Here is a 12,232-nt window from a genome sequence, read left to right as displayed (position 1 = left end):
CTAACGGTGGAGGAGAGGGGTAGATGCTTCAGCTGTGTCGTAAAAGCAACAAGTTTTTCAAATTTAGAAACATAAGCGCACACCAAAACCACAAAACCGGAGGAAACGAAATTCAGAGTCACACCCAGTTGGACAAACCTCTTTCTCTCTCTAACTCTACGACCTAAGGCCGTGTTTGGCGGACTCATTATATTACTAATCATTTTTATTTTACTCACTAATCCAGTTTATGATTTTAATTTCTTGATAAATCAAATAATGTGTGTGTGGTTTCACAAAATTATCCTCATAAAAATATGTTGATAGTGAATTTTTTTAGACCTTAATTTGAATAAGAATTAATTTGGATAACGAGTAATATATAGTAGAATATTAATTATGGTTGATTTAAATTTATTTATTACTCAGATTTTAATCAAACACTGACAATTATTATATTTTATAATAGTGGTAAAAGTACAAGTAACGTGTAAGAATAATTATTATAATATATGATTAAATAAAAGAGAAAGAATTGTAGTAATTAAGTTGATTTATGTTTAATGAGAGAGGTGAGAAATCGTCAAGCCTAATTAATTGATTAAAACAAACACGGCATTAATGCGTTTCCATTTATTTTTCTGAAGACGCGAAACTACTCTATTTATCCCTCTTATTACAATGATGACAACAAGAATCAATCCAATCGCTTCATATTGAAAAAACACTATCCCCACACGGCCCCCCCACCCCACCTCTCTCTCTCTCTCTCTCTACAATTGAACTCCTCGCTTTCCTCTAAATGCAGAATATTTCCAGAACCCAAAAACCATTTTCTACTTGAAAACATACAAACACACGCATTTTCCGGTGGAGAAAATGTCTTCCGGCTTCTCTGGAGGCGTCCCGGATTTCTTTTCCGCCGGCAGAAGATCCACCGTCATGCCCACAAACATGAACAGTGGTTACGACACTAGGCTTAACCCACAACTGCAGTTTTCCTTCCGTTCTCCGCTTTCCGGAATTCTGCCGGACCCGGATGCCCAGATCCACCGGACCGATTTGATCGGGAAGAGGTCGCTCGCGGAGTTTCAGCAGCAGCAGCAGAATCAGCAGGGGTTGGGATTTTATCTCCGGAACGTGAAACCGAGGCCTAATTACCAGCATGCATCGCCGATATCTCCCCTCTCACCGGTGGATTTCTCTTCTGTTCCGTCCACTTCGCCGGAAGTCTCATCGGGTTCTTCGGTTTCGAATTCTGTAAACTCACGGTACGGCCTTCCGATTCTTCAGCAGCACCGGCCACAGTCTTTGACTCTTTCAAACAGAAATGTTAACAATGTGTCTACTAGAATTTCCTTGCCGAATTTGGCTGTACTGCAGAACAAGGGGTTTGCGAGTCCGGGTGTAAGTCTTTCGGGTCCGGGTTTGCAGGTTTCGGCGGAGGAGTCGGAGAAGAATATGATGAATCACCGTCTGCAAGAGCTGGAAAAAGAGTTGCTCGGAGACGAAGAGGATGGAGAAGCTATTTCCGTCGTTACCAACAGTGAGTGGTCGGAGACGATACAGAGTTTGATGGGCCCGACTCAGAAGCCCATTTCTCCTTCACCCACTTCCTCTTCTTCCTCGTGTTCCTCTACCTCAGCTTCTCCTGCTTTGCCTTGTCCGAAACAAACGTTGATTGACGCTGCGGTGGCTATTTCCGAAGGGAAGCCTGAAGCCGCCGCTGAACTCCTAACGCGCCTCCAGCAGGTGGCCAACGCGGGCGGTGCTTCCGAACAGAGGCTCGCCTCTTACATGGTTTCGGCTTTGAATTCGCGCGTGAACCCAACAGAACATCCTCCACCGGTGTCCGAGCTTTATGGTAAAGAACACGCAGCATCAACGCAAATGTTGTACGATGTCTCCCCATGTTTCAAGCTCGGTTTCATGGCGGCAAACTTAGCCATCCTTGAGGCCACTTTGGAGCAGGGTTACGACAAAATCCATGTCTTGGATTTCGATATCGGGCAGGGCGGGCAGTATGTGCATTTGCTCCACGCGCTGGCGGCGAAGAAGAAGAAGCTCGACAATAAGCCCTTCGCGACGTTGAGGATCACCACCTTCACGGATTTCGCCGCCGCCGGAGAGGAGAAACTGAAGATCGTTGGAGAGGGTCTCAAAGCATTGGCCAACAGAATCGGAGTTTCTTTGAATTTTCATGTGAGAAACTTCAACGTCAGCGACTTGACTCACGAAAAATTGGAGGTACAATCTACCGAAGCCCTGGCCGTGAATTTCGCTTTTAAACTGTACAAAATGCCTGATGAGAGCGTGACGACGGAAAATCTACGTGACGAGCTGCTCCGCCGCGTGAAGGGGCTGTCTCCGACGGTGATGACGGTGGTGGAGCAGGAAATGAATACAAACACCGCCCCCCTGATCCCGCGCGTACGAGAAACCTACGAGTACTACGGAGCATTATTCGACTCGCTGGACGCCACGGTATCCAGAGAGAGCCCGGAGCGGGTCAGGATCGAATCGGGTCTGGGCCGGAAAATTGGAAACTCGGTTGCGTGCGAGGGCAGGGATCGGGTGGAGAGATGCGAGGTGTTCGGCAAGTGGCGAGCCCGCATGAGCATGGCCGGGTTTAATCCGCGTGCGATGAGTCAACCCGCGGCCGAGTCTCTCCGGTCGAAGCTGAACTCGGGGACACGTGGCAACCCGGGATTTACCGTCAACGAGGAGTCCGGCGGCATCTGCTTTGGTTGGATGGGACGGACGCTGACCGTCGCATCTGCTTGGTGTTGATTTGACATCCTCTACTTTTTGGGGCGGGGGAATTAGTTTGGCTAAAAATTGTTGTTGTGTTTACATAATTGTTGCTAGTGTTTGTATTAACGTTTTCGTAAGGAAAATCAATGATGACCAAAAACAACTAATAATGTATTTTTAATTCCTCCAACTTTATTGGCCATTTTTCTATGGGGCTTTTAAATTGACAATATATTGACCCCTCCAGTGCAACCTATATTTTCTCAATTTTCACTGAAATTATCATATCATTATTGTTGTGTTCATATAAACCAATCTTGTTATTTGAAATTTCTAGTATCCTATACATGTGTTTTGTTGTGTTCGTGCATTATCGATTTATTTTGATTATCTTTTAAACCGTATTTGCACTATATATAGTTCATATAGCAATATTCGTATCATATCTGTTCGTTGTGTCCATGGATTATAAACTAGTCCTAATTATCTTTTGCACCGTACTGGTATTATACAGCTGAGTATTCTCATATAGTAGAATTCGTGTAGTATATATTTGTTCTGTGATTATCTTTTGTATCGTACTTATATTACATATTATTTTCTTGGCCCAAGAAAAATTTATAGAATTAATAATTTTTTTAAAGAAAATCCTAAATCTTTATGACCCTTTTGGCATAAATTACTTTTAATTTATTTTTTTTTAAAAAAAGATCAGTGTTTTAGATTTTTTTTTAAAAAAAAAAAAAGTAAAAACGGGAGTAGGTGTTTGTAAGGATTGGGTTCGCAAGCCTGCAGTGCAGTGTGCTCCTCCAGAACTCAAAAGTGGGAAGGGGTGGGGTCCACGGGGAACGATTATTCTAGTATTTGGTTATGGTTGGGTATGGTTCAGGTAGTTCTAGTTTGGTGGGAACACGTGTATTATTCTCATTTGTTGTGACGGGGTCCACATCCCATAACTCTGGTCCTCCAACGCAAATTACCAAATTCTTCGTGTTGTTAATCGACGCGCGCGTGGGGGAAGAATTTGAGTTCTAACTCCGAATTTAGTACTGAGTCACCAAACATTGTACCGAACTTGGTGCCTAAATTTAATTATGCAAACATGTTACCGCAATTCCACATAACAATCAACTTGTTCCAAGTTTGGTCTTAACAAACCAAAACCTTCCCCACCCCTTTTCCTCTTCACATTGCATCTCTAACTAACTCAATTCTTACACTTGTGTCTTAGACAATTAAATTTTTATTGTTCGTTTGAATTTAAAACTTGTATTTTGGGTTGGATATATTAACAAAAAAGTTATAAAAATACTTGGATAAGTTGTATGCTAGGAAAAAACACGTGTAAAAATAATACTAAAAAAATCTTGATTAAAGCACTTCGATGTTTAAATCAGTAAGATTGTAATAAAGAGAATATAAAGATCATAAGAATGGTCAGTGTGGCAAAAATTGTACCTGGAGTATGGAGAAACTATTAATTTAAAAATGATCGTGTCGGTCGTGAAGAGTCTGTATATTATCGGGTTCAAGTCGATATAGGACTGATTCAATATAATACGATTATAATTGACGAATTTTAGTCATTCTTGGTGTTATTGAGAAGTTTGGGGGATTTTTCTGTAATTTTAGGCTATTTAGGCCCACATCAATTTTAATGGGAAGAAACTAAACACGAGGAAAATTTAAATTATACCAAAGTTGAGTAACGTGGGAGGGAAATATTTCTAAACTTCCCAGCAGGAGTTGGGAGTATTTGAACAATTTAATCATCAACATCTTATTTCTTCATGAACATTAGATATGCATTTTGAGAAATGAGACAACAATAAGAAAAGTACAAAAACCGCAAAAAGCCTTTAAGTACTACTTTCACAAAAAATTCTAATTCAATTCGAGTTTAAATCAATTATATGACAGACGCAATACACTTATGGTGTGATTGGTGTATAGTTCATAAAAAATGACAAATCACATGATAAGTGTATTGCACTTTCTTTGTGATTGGTTTGATTTGACTTAGAACTTAATTTGGATAAGTATATTCCTTACTTCACTTTTTTTTTTGACTGAAAAATAATTTATCAAACATAATATTCTAAGGTTTTTCCAAGTCAAAGGTTAAAAAGTAAATTTTTAAATAAAACACTTCCAAACACTTTTCGGGGTAACTTTTGCAAGAGTTAAAGTTTACTTGGATGTGGGGGTTGCACTTGGACCTTGATATTGACAAAAAAATCCTCCGAAAATCATTTTAATTGCTTAAATGGCACTGGATTCACGCACTCTAAGTTGGGGTTGATTGCATTGAAACCTGATAATGAATTAAACCTAATAATATACTTGATTTTCATAACAGTCATATTAAAATTAGTTAATCGTTCATGGCAAATCATACAACTCGACTACCCTATAAATATACAACTTCCAAAAGTTATGTACACTCTTAATACGACTTTAATCTACTCTGAAACTTTATCGCGTTTTCATCTTACCGACTTAAATTCACAACTCTAGCTTTTTGGTATTGTTCCTCTGAGATTTGCTATAATTATAAATACTGAATCGTTATTTGGAAAATAACAAATACTTTTCTAAAATTAAAGGTTGTCTAGCAAATACCCCCCTACAGTGAGATTGTCACGAAGGGGTATTTGTTAAACGGTTGTTAATTATATGAAATATTTATAATTTTTAAAATAAAAAAAAATATTTATAATTACAAAAAATCTAAAAAGAGCCCGTTGTAATTCGCGTTTAAAAAAACCTAATCCCATCTCGGATCTGAGATTAGACACAAAAACCCTAGGGCAAAAAGAGTAAAAATTTGAAACATAAGGGAATAATAAATGTAGAGAAGTGGAAACATTGCATTTATGAGATAATGTAGAATGAATTGTTTGAGCATGGCCTTTGTACGTACTGCTGCCCACTATATATATGTTGCAAAATAGTATTATTATTTGTGACTGGCAGTAGTACTAGAAAGGAATAAAAAACACAAGTACTTTGGGAAGCTGTAGTGCTTCTAATTTTGATTTTCAAACAAATGCCTTGCAACATATATACCACTATTTTTCTTCCTTTTTCTCTTATCAATTATTCTTTCTTATATGTCTCCTTCTCCACCAACTTCAAATATTAACCAAACTCTAAATTTTACTTCAACATTTTAGGTCTAATTAATGCAACTAACAAATTGTTGGTTCAATAATAAACAAGCGCCAATTTGTCTGCGATCAGGGTTCGAAATCTTATAATCATATATTTTTTTAAATGATTTAATTTTTTCGTTTGTGAAAACCCGAAAAGAAAAATAAACAAATGAAGGGCATTATAGGATTCGGTAGCTACAGCAATAACTCCTAAAATAAGGGGTATATTTATAATTATCTAATAATTAATTTAAATGATATTTTAGTTTTCAGCAACGTAATTTAATGATATATTATATTGATACTCTCTGAGATTATGTCTAATTATACACATAACCCGTGTTTTGTAAAATTACAAGTACACTGATTACAAGATAGTGCCTTTTCAACTCTCTCAAAATAATTGAAGTTGTAGTTGTAATTACACGTACACCCTCTATTTAGTGATTATAATTTTTTACAAACACCCTCTGGATCAGAGTACATTACTGCAACAAGCCTTTAAAGGTATATATGTAATTTCACAAAAAAAATAGAGAGTATTTATGTAATTAGATCAATACAACCTCAAAGGATGTTTGTGTAATTTACGTACCCTTAATTATATTTTGTGTTGAAATCAATGTATCATTTCAAGAATGATTTTGAATTTATAAGCTTCTCAAAACATCTCAGAAGATGTTTCAAAAATTATTGCCAAATTTTTTCTTTAAGAGCATATTTGATCTTAAAATAAAATGAAAATTTCTCAAATAACATGGGGTATCCGTAATGATACCAAATCTTTCTGGGAATTCGTTTGTTGTAGTTTATCGTTTTTTTTTTTTTATCCAAAAATGATATACATACATACATACATACACAATATTAAGACATTGTACATTAGAGTTACATCGTAATATTCGAAGTAGTCGATATTCATGATATTATAACCACTGTAATTATAATAACTTAATTAATAATAAATAATAAACCAGGTACGTACTTAGTGTGTGCGAACTAATAGGAGAAATTATTGAGGGTGTCTGCTGTGAGGGACCATCGGAATTCGCATGATAATGAGCCCCTTAGCCCACTTCCCCTCTCTAATCATTTCTTGGCTAACATCACATGAAATCTCGCAAAACTATGTTGATTGAATTTCCAATCAACACTTTTTACCTTACCTCAGCATCAGCCTTTTCCTAATACCAAATTAGTAAAAAATGTAGTCATATTCAGTAACCATAATTTTGTGATTAATTAATATATTCTTCAAAAATTGAAGAGTTTTGCTAAAATCTTAAAAAAAACCCATTTAAAAGATCTTACGAGATCGATGTTAGAATTTATTTTAAAGATTATAAGAGTTATAAAATGTTAGTAACGATACATTTTGTAATTAACTTGAACGAATTTGTTGAAATCGTGAGTAATTCTGTAATATTTTTTTAAAGAGTATAAGTTTTTAACGTCTTACATTTAAAGAATACAACGTTGCGAATGAATTATGCTGTCTGAAAAATACAGCAGAAGCAGTAAATGATCATAAATATAGAATGATGGCAAAAATGAGAGAGAGAGTGAAAAATGAATGTGAAAGTGAATGATAATTGGGATGACGTTAGGGTGAGGAGAAAAGGCAAACATCAAATTAAAGACATATATTGAAATGATTGTGGGAATGGGGAGAAGATGTGTAATAATTTGAAATGAATGATGATGCATGAAATTTGGTTGGATATTTATTTATGAAGATGGTGTGGTCAATATGCCACAATCCTTTTATTTTCATCCATATATACACCACGTTTATAAAAATAAGGGAAAAATGCATGTCATCCCTTTTGATATACGAAATGTGTAAAATACTTCTGTATATTAAAAAAATATTAAATTATCCTCTTGTATTTTAAAAATAAACTAATTTACCTCTAATTCTAAAAGTAACCTACACACGTTTTAAATGCGATTTTAATTAAAATTTAAGAATAAAATATTATTTTATATTTAAATATAATATATATTTATTTAAAAAATAAAAAACCCATCCCCCACCCTTTCTTCCCCGTCGCCACGCCCCCCCCCCCCCAAATAAAGTGAATTGTGAGTGTTATTTCTTAATTTTTTTTGTGTACAAAAGAGAGATTGACATTAAAGTGGTAGCGACATAGATTTTGATCAATTAATGTGTATATGTAAAATATAATAAAATAAAATATAAACATGCTGACGTGTATAAATGAAATGCAATATAAAAGAAAACTCTTTTGGAGAAATTTTGGGCCCATAAGCCTTTTCTTTTGAAGGCTTCAGCCCATAACGCTCTCATTAGTTTTGGCCCATTTATCGTGTGGGCTTTTTGCATATATATTAGCCCATACGAGAGGGATATTTCCAATAAATTTGACCGTTGGCTCTCAACCGCCCTTTTATATACAAAAACTGGAAAAAGTTGCGCACAATCACATTTCAGAACTCAATTTCTGTAGCCGTTGGGAAATCGAAGAAGAGGAGGGGAAAGGAGAGGATAATCTTCCGAGGATAAGCGAGAAATTTTTCACTGAATTGAAGGAGAACGTCTGTCAACAAAAATTTCTGGAGTTTTCGCTATTAAATCCTGCAGCTTTTCTGAGTAATTTCCAAGGTAAGTTCCCGTTATGGCGCAGGGGAAGCTGTGTGGATGCCTGTTTACGTGTGTGAATTTGCGTGTATTATAATGTTTGGCCATGATTTATTGTTTCTTTTTCGTTATTCAATTGCTTTGTTGGAGTGGTTCTCGGGGATGCGGGTGTTTTGGTTCTTCAATTTAGGGACAAAGATGATTGTTTGAGAAGTTTAAGTTCGACTTTTTTTCTGAGGTTGGAATTTAAGTTTAGATGTATGAATTTGATATGAACCCTGGGTTCTTTTATTTATTTTTTTTTTTTGGGTTAAGAATGTTGTAAAGGTTGTTTGCTCTGATTTTTGTGGGAATAATGTGACTGATTCAATGTATCAATGTCTGTCGGTGATTTTGTTTCTTGGTTTGTCCCCCTTCTATCTTTGATCAGGTCTCCTTTGCTGTTTTGATTTAAATTATAGTTGAGAGTTTCAAAATTTTGAGAAGTGCAAAGGGTTTGCATTTCTTGAGTTATTAGTGATCAAATTTTAGTGTATATATTCTGTATCTCATGTGCCTTGCTGAATGCCAAATGAGTCATTGGTATGCAAAATGGGTTTAATCCCATCACATTTCACTCGCCACTCTTTTGCTAGCGTTCTTGGTGGAAGGAGACATTCTTGTTTCTTGGTTTATTTCACTGTTTGTTGCTAATACCAACATACTCTATTAATTTTTGAAGGAAAGTTTCTGTGAAAGAAGCACGCATGGCAACCCCGGCTCATCGCCTGATCCAAGATCAGAACTTGAATTTACTCTACGATGGTAACTTTCACCTCTATAGCTAACAGTCACTTGAAGAGATTTTCTGGTTAGATCATCTGCATATGTTATCTAATCTCATGTGTTGATACCTTATATAGGCGCTACTCCTGTGGGAAAGCCTACTGTAATCAAAACGGGTAGGAAAGGAGGACCTACGGGAAGGAAGGCTCTGAATGACATATCAAACTCAAGAAAGCCTTCTGAAATTCAGTCAAAGAAGAAAGACAATTCCGCGAATATAATATCTATCGAGACGGATTCCAGTGATGCTAAAGCAAGATTACCGAAGGTGGTAAATGAGAAAGGAAAAGTTGCAGGTAGGAAAGCACTCACTGACGTCACAAACTCAGTTAAGCCACTGGCACAGTCAAGGGCTGGCCAAAAGTTGAACGCTGTTGCAGAAGACAAAGCACGTAGTTCTCTGGTGGAGACGTTTCTTCACAATCATCAAGAATGCATCAAAGCTCGGATGAAATCTGTTGACATGGACTGCTTTCTGAAGTCAGTAGGACTAAATAATGGTAATTATAGTCGTCTCTTGATTGATAATAATCAGCTTCGTCTTGATATTAAGTTCTGTCTGGATAATTAGTTTGCACTGCCTGCTTATCAGATATGCCAGTGCTGCTATCCGCTAAGGGGGGACTTCAGTCATCAGCAAAGAAGGTAAAGCTTTTGCATTATCTTTTATCGTAATTATTTACTAAGTTTTATGAGTACAAACAAAACTAATTGTTCATATATCATCAGGTGGAGCGTAATATGAAGCATTTGGAAATGGAAGAGATTCCGGAGCAGCTCTTGGAATCCAAGCTCTCGGGCTACCATTCACCTGCCTTTCGATCTCCTCGATCACCAAAGCCACCATACGTTAACTGGGACCATGGCAATTTTTCTGATCTGATAATGATTGAGACACCTAAACTATTGTACCCTTGAAGTTCCTACGATCTCGTGATTGTGATAATTAGAAGCTCAAGATTATCTGATGATAATCTCCTAGGACGAAGATTTGTTGGTAATCTGTCAACTAAATTGCCGTATGTTTGTAATCCGTAAGCAGTGGTCTCATGATTCCTGCAAAAACAGGGTTATGTAATCTGATGATTCTCTATTTAATCTGGTATCTAGAAATGATATGTCTCAAGAAATCAATAGATTTTAGACAGTTTAAGGGAAGGTCAACAAGAACTACTCAAACTCATCTCTATCATTTTGGGCGTAATCAGCCCAAATCTCTACTGGAAGGAAATGTATGTAATGCTTTTGTTCTTTAGATAAGTGGCTTTACTTTTGTGGTCAACAACAATAAATGTGAACGTATACGAAATACGGAAATGAAAATCCTAATGTAATGGGGGGGGCAATAAATAATTATAAACTATGTAATAATACTATATTATATATATATATATATATATTATAACAATCAATAAACGAGGCAAGTCAGAGTTAGAGAGAGTTGACCAAAGAATAAGTAATAGTAGAAAAAGTAAAAACAATGGTGTTGGCTTGGGAGTTGACATTTGAACAATTCATCTCCCTCTGCTTCAATTTTGTAGTTGTCCCCTCGTCGGCCGCTCATCGCCTCCCTTCTTATATTCTTTACATTGAACTCAAGAATTTTGTATGACTTCACATCCACTGTTCTCCCAACTACTCCTCCAAATCATCTCCTCCTCCCCGTTTCCCTTAGCTCCAACATTATAATTAAGAATCTGCAATTCATCACCTGCCGATTTTGTTCATGCATCTCACTTATACATAAGGGTGGCCAATTTTGTTGTCGGGATAGCAAAGCGATGTCGGCAGGCGACGCCAGGGGCAACGTCGACACTGCTTATGCCATCGACAACTTGCAGACTGAAGGCTTTAATGGCTTGACTTCGCAAGTGCCTGCCGGCTTCTCTACACCTAATTACATATTTCTCTCCCGCAAGGTTTCTTTCATGTCTCTCATCTATATTTCTTGTGACACATGATTTACTTATATTTGATGCATCATCATTACATATAAGTTGCATTATTCATGTTTGTGTAGGTTGGTGCAGAGTTCGTCGGAACGTTCATTCTCATATTTGCAGCCGCAGCAGGGCCAATAGTAAACCGAAAGTACGACGGAGCAGAAACCCTGATAGGGAACGCAGCATGCTCGGGGCTGGCTGTGACGATAGTCGTCCTGTCGACGGGCCACATCTCTGGCGCCCATCTCAACCCCTCCGTCACCATAGCATTTGCAGCGCTCCGCCACTTTCCCTGGCTGCAAGTACCAGGTTACATCGCCGCCCAGGTGTCAACTTCCCTCTGCGCATCATCTGCCCTCAAAGCCCTGTTCCCGCCTTTCATCTCAGCTGCCGTCACTGTTCCTTCCGTCGGCACTAGCCGCGCTTTTGCCCTCGAGTTCCTCATTACCTTTAGTTTGCTCTGTCATAACTGCAGTCGCCACTGATACTCGTGCTGTGAGTCATCAGCTTTCAGCTCAGATCTTCTATTACAAATTAGTTCTTAATTAGTATCCAAAGAAACATTTTATACACGTAGTACGATTCTTGAACTTGAAAAACTACGTTTCCCAGGTCGGAGAACTAGCGGGTATAGCAATCGGAGCTACTCTTATGCTAAACATTCTTGTCGCTGGTAAGTAGTATACTAAAATTGCACCAGTTAATGAATCATTGTCGACTTAACTCATCGATGATCAGCTGCTGTTGGTTCAGACCATCTACTGGTGCTTCAATGAATCCAGCGCGAACTATTGTGCCAGCAGTTGCAGCAGGAAACTACAAGTCAATATGGGTATATCTGGTGGCGCCTACACTCGCATCCCTCACCGGAACAGCAATATACGGGCTGGTAAAACTCCGACCAGACGATGAAGGCCGCACCAAGGGAGGTGGCGGAGATTCCGGACCCAGAAATCAGCCTACATCATCAGCTC

At 37.7% G+C, this 12,232-nt stretch overlaps 2 protein-coding genes and 1 pseudogene across 3 annotated transcripts; all 3 read left to right on the top strand.

The window, feature by feature from the left end:
- The first annotated feature begins 695 nt into the window (after positions 1-695).
- LOC105160449 (scarecrow-like protein 8) lies at positions 696-2,985 on the top strand. The gene has a single exon (XM_011077821.3). The coding sequence runs from the start codon at positions 859-861 to the stop codon at positions 2,767-2,769; it is 1,911 nt and encodes a 636-aa protein (XP_011076123.1). The 5' UTR covers positions 696-858; the 3' UTR covers positions 2,770-2,985.
- A 5,323-nt stretch (positions 2,986-8,308) lies between these two features.
- LOC105160448 (uncharacterized) lies at positions 8,309-10,449 on the top strand. Its single transcript, XM_088879863.1, has 5 exons — positions 8,309-8,514; positions 9,212-9,294; positions 9,393-9,815; positions 9,908-9,960; positions 10,045-10,449. The coding sequence occupies exons 2-5, from the start codon at positions 9,237-9,239 to the stop codon at positions 10,231-10,233; spliced, it is 723 nt and encodes a 240-aa protein (XP_088735989.1). The 5' UTR covers positions 8,309-8,514; positions 9,212-9,236; the 3' UTR covers positions 10,234-10,449.
- A 372-nt stretch (positions 10,450-10,821) lies between these two features.
- LOC105160698 (putative aquaporin NIP5-1) lies at positions 10,822-12,158 on the top strand (annotated as a pseudogene). The gene is made up of 4 exons (XR_016065278.1): positions 10,822-11,234; positions 11,336-11,753; positions 11,871-11,931; positions 11,997-12,158. The product of XR_016065278.1 is annotated as a putative aquaporin NIP5-1 (transcript).
- The last annotated feature ends 74 nt before the right edge of the window (positions 12,159-12,232 follow it).

Source organism: Sesamum indicum, linkage group LG4 (genome assembly GCF_026168435.1).
Source record: "Sesamum indicum cultivar Baizhima isolate 11 linkage group LG4, ASM2616843v1, whole genome shotgun sequence".
Classification (NCBI taxonomy): Eukaryota; Viridiplantae; Streptophyta; class Magnoliopsida; order Lamiales; family Pedaliaceae; genus Sesamum; species Sesamum indicum.
This window is presented reverse-complemented; position numbering and strand designations above follow the sequence as displayed.